Source organism: Lissotriton helveticus, chromosome 1_1 (genome assembly GCF_964261635.1).
Source record: "Lissotriton helveticus chromosome 1_1, aLisHel1.1, whole genome shotgun sequence".
Lineage (NCBI taxonomy): Eukaryota > Metazoa > Chordata > Amphibia > Caudata > Salamandridae > Lissotriton > Lissotriton helveticus.
In genome coordinates, this window is record NC_136057.1 from 1,184,104,714 (window position 1) to 1,184,130,326 (window position 25,613).

Here is a 25,613-nt window from a genome sequence, read left to right on the forward strand (position 1 = left end):
ACACAAGCACTTTCATTAGACTGCATAATCTTGTCCTTGTCCAATCACCACAAACTTCCTCTTTGGGCAACTGATATTCCAAAGAACACACACTGGTGCACGGTACAGCACCCTGCCACTCGAAGGCGAGCCTGTACATGTATTTATTAGCTGAGGAGGTGTTGAAACATAGAACATAGCTATCCATGACCAGCATGCCTCTTGCTCGATAAAGGTAGAAAAGGCTCTTTCTTCTAAGACATCCAGGACATTATGATGATGCCCTTTGCAAATGACTGCATCATCCCAGAACATGGTGACATTATGTCACATCCGGATGGAATCTCGCCTACTAGCTTCAGGGACAACATCTCACTTTGGAGAGGCAAGCATCCCACATCATTAGGGCATTCTCATATCACATCTTGATGACAGCTCACATATGAATGGGACGTCAACGCACTATGTTCTTGGCATCACTTTTACATTGTACATTGGGAAGGTGGGTAGCACCTCAAAACATGACACAATAGTATAGCTCACACCAATGCGATGGGCATTGTAAGAAATTCACCTTTTCTGCGTGGTCACCCCAGAGTTCGAGGCATGTGGGCTGCTAAATTCATATCTTAGCATTAGATCGCCGCCTAGTGTTGGGCTCGGATGATTGCACATTGTTGTCCTGGAAGAGTCTTCGAAGTATCCTGAGATAGGTGGCTCCTCCCCTGGACTACAGTGCGCATGGGCATCGGCTCCATCCCCAGATTGTTTTTTTCCGCCATTGGGTTCGGATGTGGTCTCGACGTCTTACTGTCGGAACCAAGTAAAACTATCTTTTACCGGCCACAAGGCCTCGATTTTCTTGCGTCGGTATTGTCTGCGCTCGGTCTCGAGTCTTCCGTCTCTTGAAGCCGGAATAAGCGGAGTTTTCTTCGCTTTCTAAACTTTGAGGCCTTCTCATCGCGACACGACAGCAAGCCTTTACGGACATGGAGCGGAGCCCGTTCAAGTACTGCCCGCTCTGTGGGTCTAAGTACCCACACATCGATCTACACCCTGTGTGTAACAAGTGCCTTTCACCGGACCACGACGACGGCAAGTGCAAGGCCTGTGCACAGTTCCGCTCCAAGAAAACTCTCAAGCTTCGGCGCGCGGTGCGCTTGGAAGCTAGGCAAGCGGCCCCAGATCCGGAGAACATCTTCGGCGACCCGGAGGAAGAGGTCCAGGGTCACCTTCTACAAATCTCCCCATCACAGACGGAGGTCGAGGCGGATCCGGGAGACGACGACGGAGTCGCGGGTCAGGTCCTCGAATACGTCGAAGAGGTAGGAGACGACGATGAGATTTATGGGGCCGCGGCGGACAGCTCTGCGGACGAGCTCTGCCCCGAAAGTTTCGAGGACGACCGGGACACGGGATCGCCTGGCGGCCTTACCCTGGACCCGTTGCCGCAAGCCACAGCCCCGCCTTCGGGCCCGGCTACGGACTCACTTGCTGGGCACAATGTTTCGAAACCGAAACTGAAACCGTCGGGGTCGTCAACACCTAAAATGGCCGACCCGAAATCGAAACTGAAACCAAAGGACTCGAGTGTCCCTAAGATGGCTGCCGTGCCTGTGAAGAAGTCGGTGCCCGTCACCCCGTCGGCTCCGTCGACCTCCGGTCCGCAGAAGCCGAGGAAGTCTGTCGATTCCGATGCTCCGAAATCGAAGCCGACGCCCGAGGAAGGGGCCCCCAAGAAAGATGGTCGGCACGGATCAGCGGCTCCGGCGCCGTCCAAGCCCGCCAAGGTCGGCTCCAAAGAGGCTACGCCCAAGAAGTCGGCGCCCCGGCCTCAAGATTCGGAGGAGCCGAAGAAGGTTTCCGCGCCCAAACCGCACAAGGCCCGCGAGGACGTCGGATCCGAGGGACCGCTCGAAGCATCCTTGTCGGCGACGAAACCCACTGGCAGTGTACCGTCCCCCATTGCGGAGTCACTGCAGAGAATCAGGGAGAAAGCCTTTGCTCCATCGGCTCCGATGCCATCACCGCAGCCGCAAAAGGACGCTCCGGCTAAGCCTTCTGGGAAACTCCTTTTTCTCTTGCCACCTAAGGAGGCGCCGAAAGCGTTTTCGACGAAATCGGCTCCGAAACAGGGTTCCTCGCTGCCTGACCCTCTTCCACGTCGTGTACTCGAATCGGAAGACGATTCAGAGCACTTCATCGATGCTGCCACCGGCAAGCTGACCCTCTATAAACGGAAGATCACTTCGGAGCCGGTGGACCCCTACGTCATCCCGTTGAAGAAGAAGAGGGTGCCCCTTGACGCCTTAGGCCTCACGGAACCGATACAGCCTCCTCCTAGACGGAGCCCTACTCCCTCCCCAGAACACTCTGTGGGTGAGGAAGTTGATGAGGATGAACAGTACAATTTCCCCATCGATGAACCTGATGTACAACCAGATTCATACGACGACACTGGTGACCAGGACACCCAAGGTGCGGGCCAAGACCCACAGACCTTTAATGCACGTGCATCCCCGACTGAGGACTCAGCAGGATTTCATGCACTAATTGAACGGGCGGCGGCCAATCATGATGTGGACATGCATGCCGACCCGGTTGAGGAAGACTTCCTTTTTGACACCTTTGCCATATCTGAAAGGACAGTAAAGACACTTCCTATGCTGAAAGGTGTTCTCAAACATGCTGGGGACATTTTTAAGGAGCCTACGAGGGCTAGAGTGGTCAACCCTCGCATTGAAAAGAAGTACAGGCCTGCTCCTGCGGACCCCGTCTACATCCGGGGACAATTGCCACTGGACTCTCTTGTGGTTGCCAATGCCAGGAAACGTGCCAACTCCCAGACAACGGGTGAAGCTCCTCCCCCGGATAAGGAGTCCAAAGTGCTTGAGGCAGGAGGCAAAAGAGTGGCTGCACAAGCGGCAAACTTTTGGCGCATCGCAAATACACAGGCGCTCCTGGCGCGTTATGATAGGGCGCACTACGACACCCTAGAACAGATTATACAACACCTGCCCCCACAGTTCCAAGAAGGCACCAAGATGCTTATTGAGGAAGGAAAGCTAATATCAAACGCAGCTATCAAGTGTGCACTTGACGCTGCGGACACAGCTGCTAGGGCTATCAACACTAGCGTTATGCTGAGAAGACAAGCCTGGCTCCGCATCTCAGGGTTCAAGCAGGACATTCAGACAACAATTCTGAATCAGCCAGTCAATCCTGATAGTCTGTTTGGTCCGGAGGTTGACACCACCCTAGAGAAGATAAAGAAGGACACGGAAACTGCTAAGTCTATGGGGGCCCTGCAGTCCCAACAGTTTCGTGGCAGCAATTTTCGTCGCTCAGGTGCACGTGGAGTCACCAGAGGACAGATGGGTCAACAATCCCAGTTCTCCAAAGGTGGGGCGCAATCCTCGTTCACTAAGCAGAACAAGGGAGGTTATAGGAATAACAGCAACAGAGGTCGCGGCAGAGGAAGCAACAGCTCCCGCACCTCGACTCCAAGCAAACAGTGACTTTCTGTCACTGCCCCCCGACCACCTAACACCTGTCGGGGGGAGACTGCAGCAGTTCCTGCCCGTCTGGAGAAACATCACCACAGACAGGTGGGTGCGTCAACTGATCCAAAATGGTTATTGTCTAGAGCTGGAATCCACTCCACCCAACATCCCACCGAGGCAAAGGCCTATGTCCGCAGAGCATTTGCTCTTATTGCAGCAGGAAGTAGTGGCGATGCTGCAAAAAGGCGCAATCGAGCTCGTGCCGGTGGGGGAGGAAGGCACAGGGGTATACTCCCTGTACTTCCTTATTCCAAAGAAGGACGGTTCTCTCAGGCCCATTCTCGATCTACGTCCCCTCAACCTGTACATACTGTCAGAGCATTTCCATATGCTTACACTGCAGCAGATTCTTCCCTTGCTAAACCAGGGAGACTTCTTAGCGACCTTAGATCTCAAGGACGCTTATTTCCACATTCCACTACACCCGTCACACAGGAAATACCTAAGATTCACTATTCAAGGCAGGCACTACCAGTTCAAGGTCCTACCCTTCGGAGTCACTACGGCCCCGAGGGTGTTCACCAAGTGTCTAGCGACAGTGGCGGCGCACCTCAGGAGGCAGAATATCCATGTCTACCCCTACCTAGACGACTGGCTCGTACAAGCCAAGTCAGAGCAACAGTGCGCCGCAGACATGTCAACTACAATTCACCTTCTTCACGATCTGGGTTTCTCCCTAAATTACCCAAAATCGCATCTTCAGCCGGCACATGTCCGGCAGTTCCTGGGTGCTACGATCAACACCCTAACAGCCATGGCTCAGCCAAACCAAGTCAGAATCGACAGCATTCAGTCACTGATCCAACGATTCCGACCGAGACACTCCCTGCCAGCGAGAGTGTTCATGCAGTTGATCGGCATGATGGCCTCCTGCATCTTCATAGTCCCTCACGCACGGTTGCATATGCGCCCACTTCAGGAGTGCTTAGCGAATCAGTGGACACAGGCTCGTGGGCAATTGACAGACCTAGTGTTGGTTACCAGTCGGGCATACGACTCTCTGCATTGGTGGACTCCACACAACCTTTGCAAGGGCCGACTGTTCCACGAGCCCGTGCCGCAGATTGTCCTGACGACGGACGCATCCCTCCAGGGATGGGGAGCACATGTGCTCACTTACACGGTGCAGGGACTATGGACGACGCAGCAACAGAAGATGCACATCAACTATCTGGAACTGATGGCAATCTTCATGGCGCTCAAGTCCTTCATTGTACATCTGAGCAACAAGGTCGTGCTAGTCCGGACGGACAACATGACCGCGATGTACTACATTCAGAAACAGGGGGGCACCCACTCGCCACAGCTGTCTCATCTAGCTCAGAGCATGTGGAAGTGGGCCATTCAGAGGAACATTTTCCTCATGGCAGAACACCTCCCGGGCAAGGACAATCAGATGGCGGATCTGCTCAGCAGATACAGCCATCAGATGCACGAGTGGGAGATACACCCTTCTGTTCTCCACCCGTACTTCCAGCAGTGGGGTCATCCGGAGATAGACCTGTTCGCAACAAAGGAGAACGCAAAATGCCGACTCTTTGCCGCCAGGTTCCCTCACCCACAGTCGCAGGGGAATGCGATATGGATGAACTGGTCAGGCAAATTTGCATACGCTTTTCCGCCAGCCCCTCTAATACCGCTGGTCGCAAGAAAGCTAAGGCAGCACTCCATGACTCTCGTCCTGGTTGCTCCAACGTGGGCACGTCAAGCTTGGTACACCACGTTCCTCGAACTTTCAGTGGTGCCGCATCAAAGACTGCGCCTCACACCCAGTCTTTTGACGCAGAACCATGGAGACATTCAGCATCCAGATCCGCGACAGCTCAACCTGGCGATCTGGCTCCTGAAGTCCTAGAGTTTGGATACCTTAACCTGCCTCCAGAATGCATGAGTATCATCAAGGAGGCGAGGAAACCTACTACTAGAGCATGCTATGCTGCTAAGTGGAAGCGTTTTGTCATCTATTGTACGTCCAATGACATCAACCCGCTAGATGCATCTATTCCCAACATCATCTGCTATCTGTTACATCTCTACAAGTGCAATCTGGCGTACACTTCCATTCGGATACATCTCTCAGCCATAGCGGCTTATCTTCAGAACAGGCAGCACCTCTCTGTCTTCAGAGTGCCCGCCATTAAAGCCTTCCTTGAAGGTCTGAAGAGAGTCATTCCCCCAAGAACTCCACCAGCTCCGGTGTGGAACCTCAACGTCGTTCTCACCAGACTGATGGGGCCACCATTTGAGCCACTCCACTCGTGTGAGCTCCAATTCCTTACGTGGAAAGTGGCCTTTCTGATAGCTATTACGTCTCTGAGGCGTGTCAGTGAGTTGCAAGCGCTCACCATACAAGAGCCGTTCATTCAAATTCACCCAAATAGGGTAGTGCTACGCACTAACCCTAAATTCCTCCCTAAGGTGGTGTCACAGTTTCATCTTAACCAAACTATCGACTTACCAGCATTCTTTCAAAACCCGCAAACGGTGGCGGAAAGAATGCTCCATACCTTAGATGTACGGAGGGCGTTGATGTACTACATAGACAGAACACAACCCTTTAGAAAAACAAAACAACTCTTTGTTGCCTTCGCACCACAACACAAAGGCAACCCGATTTCCAAAGCAGGCATAGCCAGATGGATTGTTAAGTGCATCCAGATATGTTATCAAAAAGCCAAGCGCACTTTAACAGTACCCCCCAGAGCACACTCCACACGCAAACTGGGGGCATCCATGGCTTTCCTAGGGAACATTCCTTTAGAGGATATTTGCAGAGCAGCCACGTGGGTCACACCACATACCTTCACGAAACACTACTGTGTTGATGTGCATTCCAAACAGCAAGCAGCTGTAGGACAGGCTGTTCTCAAGACACTTTTTCAGGTTTCTGCAGCTGGCACGGGCAACCGCCGCTGATGGAGGGACTGCTATGTATTCTATGCTAAGATATGAATTTAGCAGCCCACATGCCTCGAACTGAATATGCTACTTACCAGTATGCATCTGTTCTTGGCATGTAGGGCTGCTAACATTCATATCGCCCGCCCTCCTCCCCGGTGCCTGTCGCAGCTGCAGATATACTATTGTATTTATTTCATTAGCATGGACATCCTTTACACTTTCACTCCATCTCCTGCCACAATGGCGAAAAACAATCTGGGGATGGAGCCGATGCCCATGCGCACTGTAGTCCAGGGGAGGAGCCACCTATCTCAGGATACTTCGAAGACTCTTCCAGGACAACAATGTGCAATCATCCGAGCCCAACACTAGGCGGCGATCTAATGCTAAGATATGAATGTTAGCAGCCCTACATGCCAAGAACAGATGCATACTGGTAAGTAGCATATTCATTTTTCACCATTTGCAGGACCCTAGCGTTCTGCTGCTTTTATCTGAATACTGTGCACTTTAATCCTGCTAACCAGTAGTAAAGGGAAGTGCGCCCCCATTTAACCATTGTTTACATTGGCTTACTGCTGATTGCCACATTTAACTTGCCCATAAGTCATTAGTATATGGTATAATCAGTGCACTCAGGGCCTGGAAGTTCAATGCCACTTTTGGACTGCAGCACCTATTGTGTTGTGTTCTGTTATGTGTATTTGTAAAGTGCACTATCACCCATGAGTGTATCCTGATGCTGCCATCCTCTACAGTGACAGTGCAAACATGACTACAGGCCTACACTGTGTAGCCCGATTGATGCATTGTGATCTGTTAAAATAACCCTTTTTGACAAAGTAGAAAACAACCTTTTAAAAATGAGTAAGTTACTCCTTGCAGGCTCTGTAGCTAACAAGGCAGGGTGGATGGTATTCAAAAGTGAGACCTGTACAAAATTTAAGTTACCATTTTCCTCGATTGACAAGGCTCTAAAAGTAATTTATAATGTGGCAGGCCTGACTGTCGTATGTAGAAAACCAGAGTTAGGATTAATATACTAATATTGTATAACAGGAATTCGACCAGCTAGAAACAAAATTAAAAAACTATTTTTTAATAGTGATTAAAAGACAATTCATTGATGAAGTTGTATTTTTTATAAACATTATGAAAAAGTAACTTTTATGATTAACTTTGTTTTATTGACTTTCAAGCATATGAGAAAATACATTGCATACATCAGGCATTCCCGTATCTCGTTTCTAGGATATCCCCCCTCCCTCCATTCTGTCCGAACCAACGTAAGCATGTAGGAGCACCGAGGAGTCCTTGTGGTGCGATCGTGGGGCAGCCTCTGTCGAAGCAGGATATGGGGCTTGCCCCGTCAAGCAGTTTAAAAAGTCTAACTACCCCAAAATACCCACCCTCTCCCCCCACCCTCCCCCGAACCAGTGTGCTAGGAATACTCCCCTTTAGGGCTTTAGTTAAAGGGTCATCATTGGACAGCAAATCAGGTAGCCTCAGTCGTGGGCTGTGCCTCCGTAAGTCGGAGAAGTCGAAGATATTTCCCCCGGATGGACTTCAGCGGATATGTGATTGGGTTAGGGATCCCGAGGTTTGTGTATGCAGGGAAGCGCGTGATTTCTGTCTTGAACTGTCTGTCGATGTCATCTAGGACTGCGGCCCAGTACTCCGTCAATTCCCTGCAGTCCCAAAGTAAGTGGGTTAGAGTGCCCTCCTCGTCACAGCCTCGCCAGCATGTCGGACCACGATCAGGGTTCCCTTTGTTCAGTCTGGCCGGTGTCAGGTAGCAGTATGTGGCCACCCTGACCGCAGACTCCCTACTGCCCGTATTACGGGCTGTATGATTGGCCCGGAATTAGATATCGTGCCCCCCTTTCTCGTTCAGGTCCCTCCCCAGTTCCCGCGCCCAGCGTTTTTGGCCCACGGAGGGAGAGATATGGTACGGCTGTCGAAGCATATTGTATAGTTTAGAGATCATTTTCTTGTCGGAGTGTTTTGTTATGAGCTATTTCTCATATTTTGTAAGCTTCCTGCTCACTAACGGCCACACATCGGGGTGGAGGAGCCAATGATGGAGTTGAAAGTACTGAAATCAATTTGATTCCGTTATGCCATAGGATTGCTTCACTTCCAATAGCGGGAGAAACACCTCCAAATCGAAGAGGTGTCCTGCTGACTTGCATTCGGAGACACACCACTGCGAGAATGCTCGCTCCTCTAGCCCTGGTGTAAACTCTGAGTTATCAAATAGGGGCGTTAATGGTGAGGGGAAAGTTGTGAGTCCCCGTTTGACCGCAACTGCATCCCAGACTCGTAGCACTGTGTTTGTGATAGGTGAGCCCTTGAGGTTTGGTGGTCTGTCTGGCCTCTTCAAGAAGGGCAACTTCCACAAAGAGAGCTTTGCTAGAGCTCGGTCTTGGAACAGCCACCTTTTTTCAGATTCCGGTCTGCTCCACTCCACTAAGCATCTAAATTGTGTTGCCCTGAAATATTCCAAGAAGTTTGGGATACCCAGTCCCCCCTTGTCCGGCGGTCTGTGGGAAAGATCCCTACACATACGAGGACACGCCCATGCCCAGACGAACTGTTGCACTGCTCTCTGCATGTTATAGAGTGTCCCCGGTGGGGGCCAGGACGGAAGGGTCTGGAACATATATAGGGCTTTGGGTAAGATGGACATTTGTATGGCTGCAATACTGCTGAGAAGTGACAAGGAATGTTTTTGCCAGTGCCTAAGGTCGTTTGTGATTTGGGAGAGGAGTTTGGAATAATTATGCGTGATTGTCCGCGCAATAGAAGGGACTAGATCCAGGCCCAGATAGGGAACTGTATCCCGAATCTGGAGTCCTCCATAGGACGTTGGTCCTTCCCCGGTAAGTCCTCACTCTGGCTGAGGTGCAGGACCTTGGATTTTCCCATATTTATCCTAAAACCGGAGACCTGGCCAAAGGAGGTTAATTAACGGAGAAATGCTGGCACAGATAGCTCAGGGGACTCCAAGGTCACCAAAATATCATTGGCGTGCAAGCTCACAGAATGCCTCTCACCTCCTAATGGGATGCCCACAATATCTGGATCGTCCCTGATCCTCTGGGCTAAGGGTTCCACATAGAGCGCGAAGAGAAGGGGTGAGAGTGGGCACCCCTGTCTCGTGCCCCTCTGGATCTCAAAAGGCTGTGAGGTTGTCCCATTTACCCTGATTGTTGCTGTGGGCCTATTGTAACAGCTCACCACTCAGGCCCTAAATCGGTCACCAAGACCAAAATGAGCCAATGTTTTGTCTAGGAAGCCACAGTCCACACTGTCAAAGGCCTTTTCGGCTTCGACCGACAACAACAGAGCATCCATCTTTGTGCTGTGGGCTTTGTCGATAAGGTGTAGTATACGTTTGGTATTATCGCTGCTCTGGCGATTGTGAATGAAGCCGGACTGTTCCAATTCAATGATGCCTGGCATACGTGGGCCCAATCTGGCCGCTAGGACCCCTATGAACAGCTTTAGATCCAAATTAAGTAGGGAAATCGGGCCGTATGAGCCACATTGGGTCGTGTCCTTCCCGGGTTTAGGGATGACCACTATGTCAGCAGCCAACATATCGGGGGGATTGTTCCAGGACTGATAAAAGAGTTAAAAAGCTGCGTCAGGATCGGGGCGAGAAGTGGGCAGAAGGAATTGTAGAACCCAGCTGAAAAGCCATTGGGTCCCTGCGATTCCAAAGGCTTGAGGCGAGAAATCACCCCTATCACCTCTTCGATCCTGATAGGCACATCTAGAGCATCCGCCCCTGCCGCGTTCAGTGCAGTTGTGGCAGCCCTCTGTAGATATGTTTCCCTGTCGGCGCTAAGTTGTGGGTCTTTACCATACAATGTGGAGTAGAAGTCTCGAAGGGCTTCTACAATCTCATCATCGCGTTTGACTGCTCCCCCTTGGCATTCTGAAGAGCTGATATTTTTGAGCGATGGGTGCGAGCCCTGAACTTACTTGCTAAGAGGTGCCCTGTTTTGTCTCCGCCTACATAGTAGGAGTGTTTGAGCCAGAGGGCCACATATTCTGCTCTGTCCAAATCAAGGCTTGCCAATTGCGCCCTTGCTGCTTTCAGTTGGTGCCACACCCTGGTTGCACCTGTCCGAATGTGTACCCTTTCTAGTTCTAACACTTGTGCCGTGAGAAGTTCCCTTTTTTTCTTGCGCTCTCTGGATTCAGCAGCAGAAATAGCTATTAATTCGCCCCTCACTCCAGCTTTGAGGGCCCCCAGGGTGCAGCAAGGGGAGTGTCCAGGGAGTCGTTCATCGATGCGTAGTAGTCAGTAATGCATTTGTGGAGTTGCTGAGGCACTCCCTCTCTTTTGAGCAAGTTCTCCCTAAGTCGCCACGTCCCAGTCAGTCTGCGAGTCGGGGACATGTTGAGGGTCAATATCACTGCATCATGGCCTAATAATGCTTCCGGTGTGATGTTCACTGTGTCTACTAGCGCATTCAGTTCCCTGGAGCCTATGAAGTGGTCTAGCCGGGCGTATGTATGGTGTGCATTGGAGTAGAAGGAAAATTGCAAGGATTGAGGGTGGGCCACCTGCCATGTGTCTACCAACCCCCTTTCACTCAACCACTCCTGATGTAGACAGTGCGCCTGTTTGGTAGCGTTTGGCCTGACCTGTCTTTCTCCGCTTCCATGAACAGGTTAAGGTCCCCCCAACGACCAGTCTCCTGTCTTATGAGTGTAGAACTTCCGACATGGCTGTCGGAGGAATTGTTCTTGTCCTGAGTTGGGGGCTTAGGGCGTTGGGGGGGGTAGAGGGAACCCACTACCAGGGACTACCAGGGGAGCACCCCCACCCATAGTTTGTAGGCCAGTAAACGGCCTTTTACTTCTGCCACCTTGTCGCCCACTGAACCCTGGAATGTCCTTGCAATCAGTATGGCCACTCCTCATCACCAGTCTCCCTAACGTCATGCGTCTCTATTTCGGACCCTTGCTTGGGCCCCACCCTAATTAGCACACCGGTTTCCCTTTCCCCTATCCTCCCTAACCCCAACTGGAAAACCCTAAACCCCAACAAAAGTCCAGTGTCCGTCACTCGCGAGTGCGGGCATTTGGAGAATGAGTCATTTCGGAGCATGTGTGGACCAAGTTTCCCAGGCCCCCCGCCCACAGCCATCCCCTGGGCCAGGATAATTACAAGGCTTGAGTACCCTCAAAAAAAGAGTCACGGGCAATCAGCGGGTGCTGTCAGGATGGAGTTCAGAGCTGCTTGTCTCTCCTGTGCCATTGTGTCCGGGTCTGGTCTTGGCCAAAGAGTAGGCGATCTTCTCCGTCCCACCTTTTGCCATTTCGCGCTCGGGGTTTTCTGCTCTGAAGTATGCGCTTCATCTGTCGGGTCACGGTTTTCCAGGCCGAGGAGCTTGTAGGTTTCTTGAAGGGAGCGGCACTGACATAGCTTGCCATTCCATTTGAAAATCAATCCATGAGTAGGCCACTTTGTGTTCTTTCAAGTGTGCAGTTACCTCCTGAAATTCCCTCCTTTTTTGTAAGGTGATGCCGGCCAGGTCTTGGAAGAGGGCGATAGATTGACCCTGAAAGGATAGCGGTTGCTTAGCCCTGGCACCTCGTAGGATGCGTTCCTTGAGGGCGTAGTCAGGGAGAAAAGCTCAAATGTCCGGAGGAGGGTCAGGGGCACTCCGCCTCAAGCCCACCCGATGAGCTCGAACGATGCGGATATCAAAGTCCTAAGGGACCTCCAGGAAGTCCCGAAACAGCTCTTGTAAGTACTTCGTAATGTCCGGCCCCTCTGCGCCAGTGAGTACCCCCGTCACCCGGATGTTGTTCTGCCTCGAGTGGTTTTCGAGGTCTTCGGTGTGTGCTTGCAGATCGATTTGCTGCTCCCGTAGGCGAAGTGTCTCTTGCTGAAGCTGTTCCACTTCCTCGTCTCTGGCCTGGTCGCGATCTTCTAGTAGCCCTACTCTTTCCCGGATCTCATCCACATCGCGGCGTATCTCTTTTATTTCCCCAGCGACCTCGCTTTTAAGTGTTTGGAAGTCGTCTCTTAGGGTATTGAAAAGTGCCTTCAGAAATGAGAGAGTGATCTGGACCTCTTTGTCTTCTGGGTCTTTTTGCGAGAATGGAGCCGTGGGCAAGCGGCCCCCCTTCTCAGCTGGTAGAGAGCCTTTGGAGAGCATATTTTTAGGAGTCCCCTCTCATTTCCCTTTCGCCGAGGACATGGCTCTGGTCTGGGCCCGGGACTGTGATGGGGAACCAGGGCCCTCTTCAGTGTTCATGAAAAGGTAAAAAATGCCTACAAGTGAATTTATTCTAACAATCTATTTCAATTATTTTAAATCACTTACTATGACAAATTAATGGTCCCAAATTTTGAACATTCATAAGGAATTATTTTTAAATTAAGAAATGAATCAAATTCAAACAATAGATAAATACAAAAAAACAAAAAGATTTATGTATTGTTTGAATTTGATTCATTTCTTAATTAAAAAATAATTCCTTATGAATGTTCAAAATTTGGGACCATTAATTTGTCCTAGTAAGTGATTTAAAATAATTGAAATAGATTGTTAGAATAAATTCCCATGTAGGCATTTTTTACCTTTTCATTTATATTTACCCAAGCCCTCAAGGGTAGTTTGGGTTGCTCACTGTTGTTAATCTCTTCAGTGTACAGCAGCCCATGTGTCTGGGGAGATCTGGGGCCTCTCCGGATAGGTGCGTCTGTGATGTGTTGCCCTACCTCGGGGAAGTCAGAACAGTTCCTGGCGGTTTCTGCTGGCTCCCTTCGTACTCCCGCCAGGTGATGTCGCAGGCCAATCCCTTGCGAGTCCTGTGGAGTTGACTCTGCAGATCCGTTAAAGGGGTCTCACCGATGGTCGTTCCCGTCCTCCAATGTCAAGCAAGTCAGGTAAAAAGCGGGACCAGGTGTCGAGCGGATGGAACCCAGCACAGGCGAATAGGGGCCACAACCTGTCGCTGTCACAGGCTACTGCTCGATGGTGCGCTTCTCTCTGCTCCCCAGGACCGGAAGCAGTGTGTGGGCCCCGTAGTGTCAGCCGAATCAGTGGCTCCACGCCCCAACCCCAGGGGTTAGCAAAGTCAGCGGGGGCACCGGGCCCCATGTATTGGCGCTGCTGAGGGCACTGGGCTGCGCCGAGCTGACGGCCCCATCCCGCACCTCCTTCGTGATTGTGCGCCAAATGCCCGTCCTTAAAGCCGCTCTTGCTAGAGTCACTGTGGGAGGAACAGCAATCCCTGGAAGGCTCACGTCCCTTGGAGTTTCAAGTGCCGTAGCCGGTGGAACAGGACCCCCCCTTCCGGCAGGCACCGTTGCACAGCATCCACCTCTCTGCGGTTATCAGCTGGGTTGGAGCAGGCAACAGGGGTCGGGTCTCTGCAGCTCACTCACCCTCCCTGCACAGCAAGCCCCATTGGTCATCATCTTCAGCCCACTTCCGCGGCACAGCTCCCTAGGCCCCGTAGCTCCGAGAGCCTCTCCTGACCCTGAGGCCTCCGATCACCAGGACTCTCCCGCCTCGTCCAGCGGCCGCTCAAGTACTCCGCTCTCTCGTGCCTGCCCGATCACTTCTGCTGCTGCTGGGCGGAGGCATCGTGGGGGCAGGGACCTCTCTGGGCCGAGTGATACTAAGCACAGCTAGCTGACGCGGTGGCCCGCGGCCGCCGCCATTTTGCCTCACAGGAGCTTGGCCCGCATGGTCCTGCTATCTCCGAGAATCCAGCCCTCCGGATCTCGGAACTTCCCTCTAAGGCTGCTCCGTGGTAAGTGGACTCCGTATCTGTGAGGATGGTAGCATTTACGAGGGAAAAAGGCGCTGTTAAGCCCGGGTTAACTGGCAGGGAGCGGAGAGCCGCAGGAAGTCGCGACTCACCAGTCTGCCATTTTGGCCACGCCCCTCAAAAAGTAACTTTTAGAAAGTTACCCTTTACCTGCCTGAACAGGGCTAATTAGAATAAGCTTTTGACAGCTCCCAGTCTATGCTCTGCCTTGAATAGGTGTGAAATTCCTTCCAGGAGCAAACAATAGGCTGAGATACCTTCTCTCAGCTCTACAGAATATTCACAACGGGAGCTGTGGCCATCCTGTGATACAACACAGTTAAATCCTGATTGACAGATCTGTTGAGATGTATGTTACACTTGGGGCACTCTTGAAAGGGAGAGAACAGAATGCCAAAACAATTCCTGTGGATCCCTTGTCTGTTGCTGAAGGACCATGTTTTCGTTCAACCAGACATCTCTCTCTTGGTTTGTTGTGAGTACCGTACGCGCTACAAACTAGATTTCCATATTAGATTTGGGATTTAGCACCATAGTACATTCCCCATGCACACCCCCAACATTCAAAGCCCAAGTTGAGTGTGGCCAAAGACTTTCAGCATTTTGAAAATGCCCTTAAACATGCAGTTGTGGCCTGTTCCAGTAAGGCAAACAAGTAACTGCTGCAAAAGTGGGTAGGGTTACCTCTGCAAACCTTTACCCATTGGGTAAGGAGAGGCTAGAAGTCCCTGTCCCACCCTCCTCCCTCCCCAACTAATGCCAGGCGTAAATGTGGCATTGACAGGCACTTTCTGAACCTGGAGAAAATTAGAAGGGTGTCTGGATGTGCTGTCTGACCTGAGAGCAGACCTTAAGGACTGCTCCCTTTTCCACCCTGAACAAAGAAGTGGTCCCAAGGGTCAGTTGGCTGATCGATCTTTGTGGCTACAGGGAGACACCAAGCTGCAAGAGGCCTCTACCTGTAAGTACCTACATGACCATGGCAACTGGACCCTGTTGTTGATCTCTGCCTGACAGTGCTCCCCTAAGATCATTAGAGGCTTTAGAAGTGTACTCCTGTGGTTGATTGGGACTTAAATTTCCAATGGCACTGCTGCTTTATTAGTAAATGACCCCTTCCTAAAAAATTAAATAATGTGAAAAACACCAGGTAGCCCCTTTAATAAGGTCCCCTCGGTCACTAGCCACCCTGTGGCGATTGAAACTCCTTATTTAACAGAAACACAGTTGGTGGATTAGAGATACGGCACAGCTTTCAGTAGAATAAAGCAGAAACACTGTGCTGAATCTCAAATGATTGGAAAAAGTTTAGGAAGAGAAGGGCATAGGCTGCTAAAGCTACAAGCGCCAACTGATATATTTTTCAGCATTTACATACTCATCTTATTGGATCTCAGTGTCATGGCCTCATTGAACAGATACTTAATTGTACCATCAGTGTAATACATTGGGATATTAGAGTGGGGTGGAAACCCCACTCAAATAATAAACACAGTCCTGGTCAGGGTGGACCACAAAAGTTACTAAATAAATCTGTGCTTAACCCTTTGGTTACGTGGCACAAAACAGTCAGGGTTAACTTAGAGGCAATATGTAAAGTATTTATGCAGCACTTACACAGTAGTAAAGTGAAAACACAACAAAGAAAAGATCCCTAACCAATTTAGGAAAATAGAGTAATTTCGAATAAATATATTATATCAAAACGACAAAAATCTAATCAGTAGAACCATAGATATGAGTTTTCAAAGTTTTAGATAAAAATAGCGCCAAGACGCACAAACCGCCACTCAGTTATATGGTCATGCTGGACCTGGGGAAAGTCACTAGTTTAGGATGACTGCGATGGAGCGAGGGTTGAATATAGGGACCCCGTTAGTCCCGCTGATGAGTTACCGTCTCGAGTTCTGCGCAAAAAGTGCTGTTTCCATTGACAGGAGCCATGAGAAGGATGCTGTTAGTGTGAGGAGCAGGTCAGGTGTCGCAGACAGTCATTGCTGTAGCACGAAGAGATGGACATTGTTGGAGCTTTGCATTGGCGGGCTGTCAGCACGAAGGGCAGGTAGAGCATTGCCTGTTGTTGCAGGTGGTTGCTGTCGACTTGAAGAGCAGGTCCTGCTGAAGCTTTGCATTGGCAGCCATTGCTGGTGGTCGATTCTTGGCGCAGAGTGGTCACTTGGCTGAGATGATGAGCTGGAAACCTCGGTATCATTACCTTTTTCTTCAGGAGGAGTTCACACTGATGCCAGCCAAGGGTCCAGGACCTGAGGCCACCTCTTAGGGATCAGGACTCACTGCAGAAGACGCTAGCAGCAAGGCTCAGACAGTTCCAGTTGGTGCTGGTCAGGTGGGCAGCTACAGGGAGGCCTCTGGAAACTTGCTGTGTCCCTGTAGCTCAAACAGGAGGTCAGCCAGCTGAACCTTGGAGTCACTGTGGAGAACCAGGGTTCAAGGCAAGCAGGTCCAATCTTCCTTCTTCTGACTGCAGCACAGTCCTTCTTCTGAATATTCCACTGCTCCAGGAGTGTTCTGTTGAGAGGTGGTCCCACCTTTATACCTGGTACCCTGAATTGCCTGCCCTATCCCCAATACTGGTTCTGGTCAGTCTTCCTCTTCTCCTGGCTCCAAACTGTCTAGGGTGACAAATGCAAGGGCAATGCTGGTGTCACGTTCGTTTGAGTAGGGTACTGGCAGAGCCCTTTGAAGTGTAATCAGTGCAGGGTACAGTGCCTCCCAACCATCCTGTCAGGAAGACCCACTCCCCTCACACCTATGCCTTCTTTGTTCCCATATCTGGAAGCAACACACAACCCACAACTGTAGAGCCATTCAGTCATGTGACCAAGGACACCGGCAGAAAGGCACTTTTGGTTTAGGGTAGAACTTTGCCAACTTTCTAAAAATGGCATTTTCCGATTAGTTACTTAAAATCTGACTTTACCACTAAAGAAGATTTTAAATTGCAATAAATTTAAGTGTAAACAGCAGATCTCTATCTGGTCCCAAACTAAAGTTAGCACTTATTAAGTGTTATAAGATAACCCAGTGTTAGTCTATGGGAGAGAGAGGGATAAAGCAGTGAAAAACTAATTTAGGAGTTTTTCATTCCCATGGCGTGTAAAATGTAATCCCACATGTGCTACTTTTTAAATACCATGCACTCTGCTGTAGGACCTTTAGTGCCTACTTTAGGGTAATTTATAAGTATTGAAAAGGAGTGTTTGGCCTTGCAAAAGGTTTGTTTTGCGAGGTCAAAATGGCAGTTTAAAAGCATGCTATGGGCTGCAGTGGCCAGCCTGAGACATATTTTAAAAGACTTCTTTAGTGGATGGCATAAAGAGTGCTGCTACCCACTAGTAGCGTTTTCTTTACACGCCCAGAGTACATAGCACTTTGGCAATGGTTAGCTAGGAAAAAGTGTACAGAGTCCTAAAAGCCAACATAAACTAGTTCAGTAAACGAAGGAAAACATTTGGGGTGACCCAGCAGAGAGAGCAAGGGTCCAACAATCAGTCAATTCATAGGGGATGGGCAGATAAATGTTTGGTCCTCATCACACCTGTGAAGTGAATCATTGACTGGAATGGTGTTGCGAGCAAAATAATGATGGATTAAACCCAGATCTGTGACGGGGTGAATGTTTGACAATGTTTAACATTCCGTCCTTCATCTTTTTGTGTTGCATTTTCACCCTAAGTGGGAAGGGTATGCCCAAACGTGGGTCCTGTGCTCACTACGCCACCGGTTTCAAGCTAGCCTGGCTGGTGATGAGTGATGCTCCTCATCCGGCCCCAGGATGCTTGTTTTCCAGTCCAGGGAGGATCTGGCCTGGCAGTTTGGGCTGGACTGTTAACATGGTGAGCAGGGTCAAGGCTGATTTACATATGGTAGGGTCCAAACTGGAATGCCGTGGCTAGCAAAATAACAATGGATTAAACCCAGATCTGTGACTGGGGTTGAATCTTTGACAATTTTTAAGAATCCGTCCATCCTCTTTTTGTGTTGCATCATTGAATTTTAGCCAGGTATTTCGACTGGTTTAAATAAAAATACCAGGTTACCGCATCAGTATGGTTACTTCTTTTATGGTAAATAAACAGCAACATTAATTGTAAACTCATAACAGAATAATTGTTACAAGGACTGGCAATTTATCCCTGATGATGCACAGAATTTTCATATAATTTAATTTGTGAGTAGATTAAAATTAGATACTTAAATATTGACTTTTGTTGTAAATAACAGGCGACACTGTTGGCAATTTGATGGTACTTAATGCTCTGGACTTGGTAAGCACTAAATGATTGAACTATCTAGCTGACCTAAAGACATTTAAAATTAGATAACCCTTTTAAAAGTGTACTTTTGGAAGCGGGCTACTAGTTTGAGATTGCTGTGTACAAGGCTTTTAGTAATACAAAGATGTTGAAATCGAATTTTCTTTTACTCTTCATGATCACCTGTCCTATTCTAAGAAACTAAAGGAACGCTATAGTAGGCTTTAATCACTGATTTATGCTATCTTCAACTATTTGTTTTTCACGGTCTTTATTTCCTCTCCATAACGTGAATGTTTCAATGCACTGAGCATTCTGTTGTGGTAATGCACTCTAGTACAATACTGTGGAAATGGCCACTTGCATGAGTTAATCTACTTTCTTCATATATATAGCATCCCTCGGCGACAATCTAATTAGATACATTATAAGGAATATAATCCATGTTTTCTAAGTGAATACGCATGTTGCTGATTTTAAATCAACTCTGAATTCTTTTCTAGAGTCATCACATTTATGTACGAGCTAAAGGAGGCAAAATTGTGGGACGTGGAACACTTCATGGGAATTTGGATATTCGCGCATCAGAGAAAAGTGTACGTAAAAAGATGATGTACTTATTTTGAAAATGTTGTTGACACTGTTCATGTTTGTGAAGCTCCATACAGCCCTATATGCAATTTGTTACACCATCTATTACTCTTCGCACATTTACAAACAAATACAAAATCATTGATTTATCAATGCTATAAAGGTCCTGCATCCATTTCTGAATCCATTTGCACTTGAAATTTGGTCATATGCTTGATCCTGCGTATTGGTGATGGAAAGTCTCAGATTTCTTCCTGCTGTGCTAAACTTGATATTCTTTATTGGTTTTACTGGAATCTGTTAGTCACCTAGCTATGCAGAAATAAAGGTATCAGTCTCCTTTATAGATGTTCATACCTATAAATTCATGATGTACTCTAAATTTCAGGTATTACAACTTAATGTTAAAGGATGAAAGGCTTACTTAGTTGGGTCTGTCCGATACGCAAGGTACCTGCAGGTAGTTTGGATTGGACACACCGACACCCACCCTCACTCACCTACCCCCACACTTTCTAAATTGAATAAATGCAGCAATTAGATTTACACCCTGCGATCGCCATTCTTTCTGGTAATGTGAACAATGACTTGTATTTCATAGGAGACAAGAAACCAGTTAAAAAATGAAGCCAGTCATTTAAATATGCTAATTCAGAATCCCAACAAAGATAAGCGATAAATGGAAAGACAAGTTAACGTTACTATGAGGAAATGTCCTTACATTGCCAAAATATATCACATTTTACTTTATTCAGCTCCACTCTTCTTTATATAATGAAACACATTACTTGTAGAAACGTAAAAGTATGTTTAAATCTGCTTCTTATACTCCCAGTCTGCAGGGAACTAATTATTGGGATTCGTTTCCCCATATTTTAAATTGGAAAAGAGAAACTAAAAATCTCTGAATGCAACATGCTCTTGGAAAAATTGTTGGGACTGCCCGAATGTGTCACACATTACCTTGGGCTACTAGGCATATTTGTATGTTTTCAATATGATTTTCAAATAATAAAAGCCTTAATTTATCAACCTTAGTAAACATAACAAGAACAACTAGAGGTGTTTAAAAATAAATAAAAAGCTAATTGACTCCTCAAAAAGCAGAAACTTATAAGTTCTGTTTTGTCCCTTTTGTCCTAGTGTTTTCTGAATCTCATTGTGTTTTCGTAATGCATGTACATGGTTTTTATTCTGAACCGGCAGCCGGTTTATAGAGGATTGCACTGCCAGGACGAGTCACAACGGTAATGGAATATTGCCCACCTCAGATGGTCTGCTGCCACATGAACACAAATTTTAACAATGATTGAAACGGGTATGAGAGGCAATATATATGCAAAGTAAAACATAAAGTATGTGCAGAAAAATGAGGAATTCCACATTGGTGTTTCTGATCATAAGGTGTCTTTATTCAAGAAGCACTTAGTTTTCATGTGTAGACAGCCAACGCGTTTCGCCCAGTCATGGGCTTCTTCAGGGCAATAGATATAAGAAGTAGGTTTGCCTGGGAGTAGAAATCTCGTCCGAATTGCAAGCAAGTCCAGGTCAGGACACTTGAAGTTGGAGGGATAGACCTCTTAAGATTTTGCAGTGAGGATGGTACGGCGCTGATTCTGCTCGTACATGGAGCATCTCTTTCCAAATTCCTTTTGCCCTCTACTCCGGAGCAACTCAACAGAGGCAGTTATTGGTGTACTCGCCATCATTGGACCACCTCTACTGCAATCTTAAGAGGTTCCTCTCAGTTCGCACCCATCTCATCTGCTGATATTTTTGCACAAGGATGAAGTCACTTTTGTTTAGCACTAGTGCTAGTAGCCTAGTTTATAAATTTGCATAACATTAATTTGTTGAGGGAAGACAGCATTAGCAAAGCCACTGTGTCTGTAATAGTTCTGTGATTCCTCGGACAGCTTGGGAGACTGGAACTGTTTCAAAGGCTAAGAGCGTCGCAATAAATTATCTGCCAGGTAAACGTTAGTAAAAATAAAGAATTAAATTCAAAAATTCTGCTTGAGACAGCGAGGTTCTGGAAACTGCAGATTCAACACAAGGAATAGAAAGATCTGCGCCATTCTCGTTTCCAAGGAGTTGCCAGAAACAGATTTATTCTACGGAACGTGTATTAAGGGCCCTTGTGTGTGTACGTGCTAGGAATCTGAAGGAGCGGGATGTGTGCAAGCGAGCTTTGTATGCACCGGCGTTACACACAGAGGCAGAGCTTACACTAGAGCAACAGGTGCAGTGAAAGCGGTGCATAAGCATGTGATGGGCCTCCGAATCATGGCTGTGCTTTTTCACTACCAAGCCAGGGGAGGGGGCACCAGCTTTCATTGCTTGCACGAGGGCCCATGGCACACAGATGTATTTATACAAGTGTCACGTATTTATGTGTAGTGTATGGTCAGGTTCATGCGTGCACAAGGGACATTTACGTAAAAATGTAGGTCATGTGCATGTGTTGGGCAAGTTCTGTGCTTATGTATAGAAGTAAGGTATATACTGTTTTTGTTTAAGTACTGGTTTCATATACTTGGAGGGACGTGTATGTCCAGCAGCCATAGCATGGATGTGATAGATGTATGTGAGACATTTTGCAAAGAGGATGGGCAAGGGCCACTTGCTTGTAAAAAAAATGGCACGCATCTGTGCAAAGTAGGTTTCCCCGGCACCCTTCAGATGTTTCTCTGTATAAATCTGCAGCCACTTTTACAGACCTCCTACTGGGAGGCCCTCCTGCACAGAATACATCCCCACCTCCCGGTGGTCAGAATGCAGTCTTGGTGACTGTCGCCAGGTCATGCTGCAGAGGGCCAGAGCACGCACAACACACTCGTACACGCACACTTGCTATGGCCAGACTCAATGACTCTTGTTGTTAGCTCCAAAAGTTTGAGATGCACCATAATTTTACTGAGGACTGTCCAATAGGACAACGGAACACCTGTCTGTGGCCCAATTAACTTGTTAAGTAAAGCATCAAAGAAAGGGCTCCAGGGCATCCTACTTTGCCCGCCAGGCTGTGGCCGCCATCTCCTCGTCACTCACGGCCGGCTGGCTCTCGAGAATGTAATATGCTACCAGACACCTGCATGGAGCGTCCCCACCCTCCCGCTCACCCTCGACTCCAGGCTCCGCTTCCTTAGAGGTGGGAGGAGCGCACGGGCTCAGACTCCGGTGAACATGGCTTGGAGTCCACCAACACAGCGAATCTCGCCTGCAGCACGGCGGCTGGGCATTGCCTCCTTGCTCCAATGGTCGAGGAGGCTTCGCCTCTTTCACTCCTCAGCAGAACAGAGCTGTACATATATAACCTGAGAGTAGATGCGGAGGGAAGAGGGGAATGTCCGGTGAACCTAAAAGGAGGCAGTTTATGTCAACTTGGCACTCCCTCTCTGGGAGAAGCATCCACAGCCAGCCCCTCTCCTCTCCATTCTGGGATGGTAGGGTGCAGACACCATGGAAATAAAATCCTGGCGACAACTCAGACAACACCACGCAGCAGGCAATGGTCCGGCAAGTGCCCTCACACCAGGCCCGGAATGGCTGTTGCGGGCACCGGGCAATCCCCCGGTGCGCCACAAGGGTGGAGGCCGGTTTTGGGCCCCTGGGGGCCATTTTTGTTACAGGGCCGTTTTTGCAGTGTTGCTGCAAAAACGGCCCTGTAACAAAATCGGCCAAAATCGGCCCTGGCAAAGAGCCCCGGCCGAGCACTTTGCCAGGGCCGGTTTTGGTTCCCAGACCGGCCCTGCCTCACACAGCGAGTTCCTTTCCCCTTGGGGATGCGGAACTGTTGACAGTCTGACGAGAGGGACGTACCGGTGTAGGTGTCAGCCTTAAGGCATCGCCAACTTCAGAATCGGCCACTAATGCTAGGATTAGGCCGAGGGGGAGAGTAACAGAGCTACAGTAGACAATTATGCAGACGGACTCAGGATACAGAAATGTCTTTAGATTTCTAGACCTGAGGAGTTGCTATTCTAAAAAATATGGATGGGGAGAGTGTAAGCGGGTTAAGGTGGACCCTCATGGTCGGTGGGCGATTATAGAGTTGAGGATAGAGGGATTGGCTGTGACTATCTGTTCATTGTGTGTTCCCAACTCTGACGATCCCACCATCTTGAATGACCTTAGCATTGAGTTGGCTAATTGGCCATCTTCATTAATCTTCTTTGGGGACTTTAATCTTCACTTGGCTGACAATGTGGGCATTCAGGGTAACCATCGGTATGAGGGCAAAAAGAATAAAGTATTTAAAGCCACTAGGGGTCTATTGATCGATTTTGGGTTAGTAGACGTCTGGTGGCTGAGAGGACGGGGTGCTCCCGGAAACACTTTTTATTCTGCCCCTCACCATAAGCACGTACGATTGGATTATTTTTTTGTGTGTACTGGAATGTCAACTAATGCTAGGTTTGAGATTCAACCGAAAATAATATCGGACCACAACCCGATTTACTGTAGAATTAGAAATAGAAGTAGGGTATAACTCTCCACGAAGACCTTGGACATTTGAGCGCCAGCTATTAGTAGATCCGGGTTATTGCTAGCAAATGAATAAGTGGATTGTAGATTTTTTTGAGTTTAACTGCGGTTCTACTTCAGTGGGTACGGTATGGGATACCTTCAAATCAGGAGTACGGGGAGAGACCCTTAGCTATTCCATCAATAAACAATGTAGATTAAGGGCAGAATATGCATAAGAATTAAACAAACTTCGGCTTCTTGAAATTAATTTTATGACGGCCGTCACTGCTGGTCGGGATTATGAACAAATCTCGACTGATCTCGCTGTCCAGAAAATGAAGGTGTACCAGAACTTTGCAACAAAGTTAGCCACCCTTATTGCAGTACATCGCAAGTACCTTTATGAGGTGGGGGAGAACTCGGGTCGGCTCATAGCTAAAAGGTTGAGGCAGAAAGAGGCAGCCAGTAGGATCAATTCTATTCAGGACGAGCAGGGGCAACTCCACGAGAACCCGGCAAAAGTATTGGAGATCTTTTGCAAATTTTATAGCCAGCTGTATACTAGTGATGATACTAGTGATGATACTACGCCAGTAGCAGGGAAACTAGCAGATTTCTGGGGGGACAGGGAATTCCCTAAAGTCTCCATTGAACAAAAAGAAGAGTTAGATGCTGATATCACTTTCGAAGAACTTGAGGCAGCAATAACATCGCTTGCTGTCGGAAAAGCGGTGGGCCCAGACGGGATTTCCCTTGAATTTTTTAGAACCTTTTTCCCCGCTCTGAAAGAACAAATGCTGGCAACCTTTTTGTGTGCACAAAGAGGCACCTCCCCATGTCTAGGCGGAATTCTATCATTATGGTATTTAAAAAAAACGATAAATCCCCTCTTTCATCATCCTCTTATAGACCAATCTCGCTAATCAATGCCAACAGCAAAATTTATTCCAAAATTTTGGCCGGGCGTCTGTCTAGAATGATTTCAACTTTAGTATCACAATTTCAGCACAGGTTTATTCCCGGTCGTGATACTGCTGATCATGTTCGGCGGGTGATAGCGATGATGGATTGGGCAGAAGCCACAAAGAATACAGTTGCAGTCACCCTGTTTGATCCTGAAAAGGCATTCAACAGGGTGTCTTGGCCATATTTGTGGGAGGTGCTTCATTTGAAGGGGGTCGGTCCAGTTATGGTGCAAGCATTGAAGTCTTTATATCATCTCTCCACTGCTAGCATTCGCTTAACTGGTAGAGAATCGGGCCCGTTTTCAATCAGTCGTGGCACGCGACAAGGTTGCCCCTGCTCCCCTTCATTGTTTGCCCTTTACATTTACTTTTTTTTGACCAAACTAAATCATTCTGTTGGTATTAAACCAGTTAAAGTTCGTGATTTAGAATATAGAGCTCTGGCTTATGCGGATGATATTGTTGTTGTCACTACCGATTTGGCTTCCACATTGCCAATAATTGAAGATCTGGCATCAAAGTTTGGGCTCTTTTCTAGTTACAAGCTTAATCTCACCAAAACACAGATCCTATGTATTGGCGGAACCCCTGCTGAGGGCATATCCACTGTTGCAGAAGCCACCTATTTGGGAATCAAGCTATCCTTGCCAATAAACAAGATTCCAGAGATAAATATGAACCCGCTATTAAACAAGGTGAATTCAACTTTACAGCGAATAGATCACCTTCATTTATCATTACATGGGAGGTCAAATGCTTTAAAGATACTTGTGTTACCCAAATTCCTTTACATATTTAGAACCATTCTGCTTGAATTTCCAGCGTCTTGCTTTAAAAAACTTGAACATTTGCTCTAGATTCCTCTGGGGGTATAAAAGGCATAGAAGGGCGTATAAGAAGATGGTGCTGCCCAGAGCTGAGGGGGGTTGGGGTATTCCATACTTTTTGTTTTATTATTGGGCGGCGGTCCTGCAGTTCATATCCCCGCTGATAGTTGGGGATAGGGCTAGGCTTTTGTCTTGTCATACCCCTTCAATCTATGAATTTGGGTTGGGGGATGC

The 25,613-nt window shown here is 48.2% G+C and overlaps 1 protein-coding gene across 1 annotated transcript in view; it reads left to right on the top strand.

The window, feature by feature from the left end:
* Window positions 1-25,613, top strand: part of FAM185A (family with sequence similarity 185 member A) — a 221,291-nt gene that overhangs the window by 106,442 nt on the left and 89,236 nt on the right. Inside the window, exon 3 of the mRNA XM_078679353.1 lies at window positions 19,030-19,122. Within this exon, the coding sequence (XP_078535479.1) occupies window positions 19,030-19,122 (93 nt within the window). The remainder of the gene's footprint in view (window positions 1-19,029; window positions 19,123-25,613) is intronic.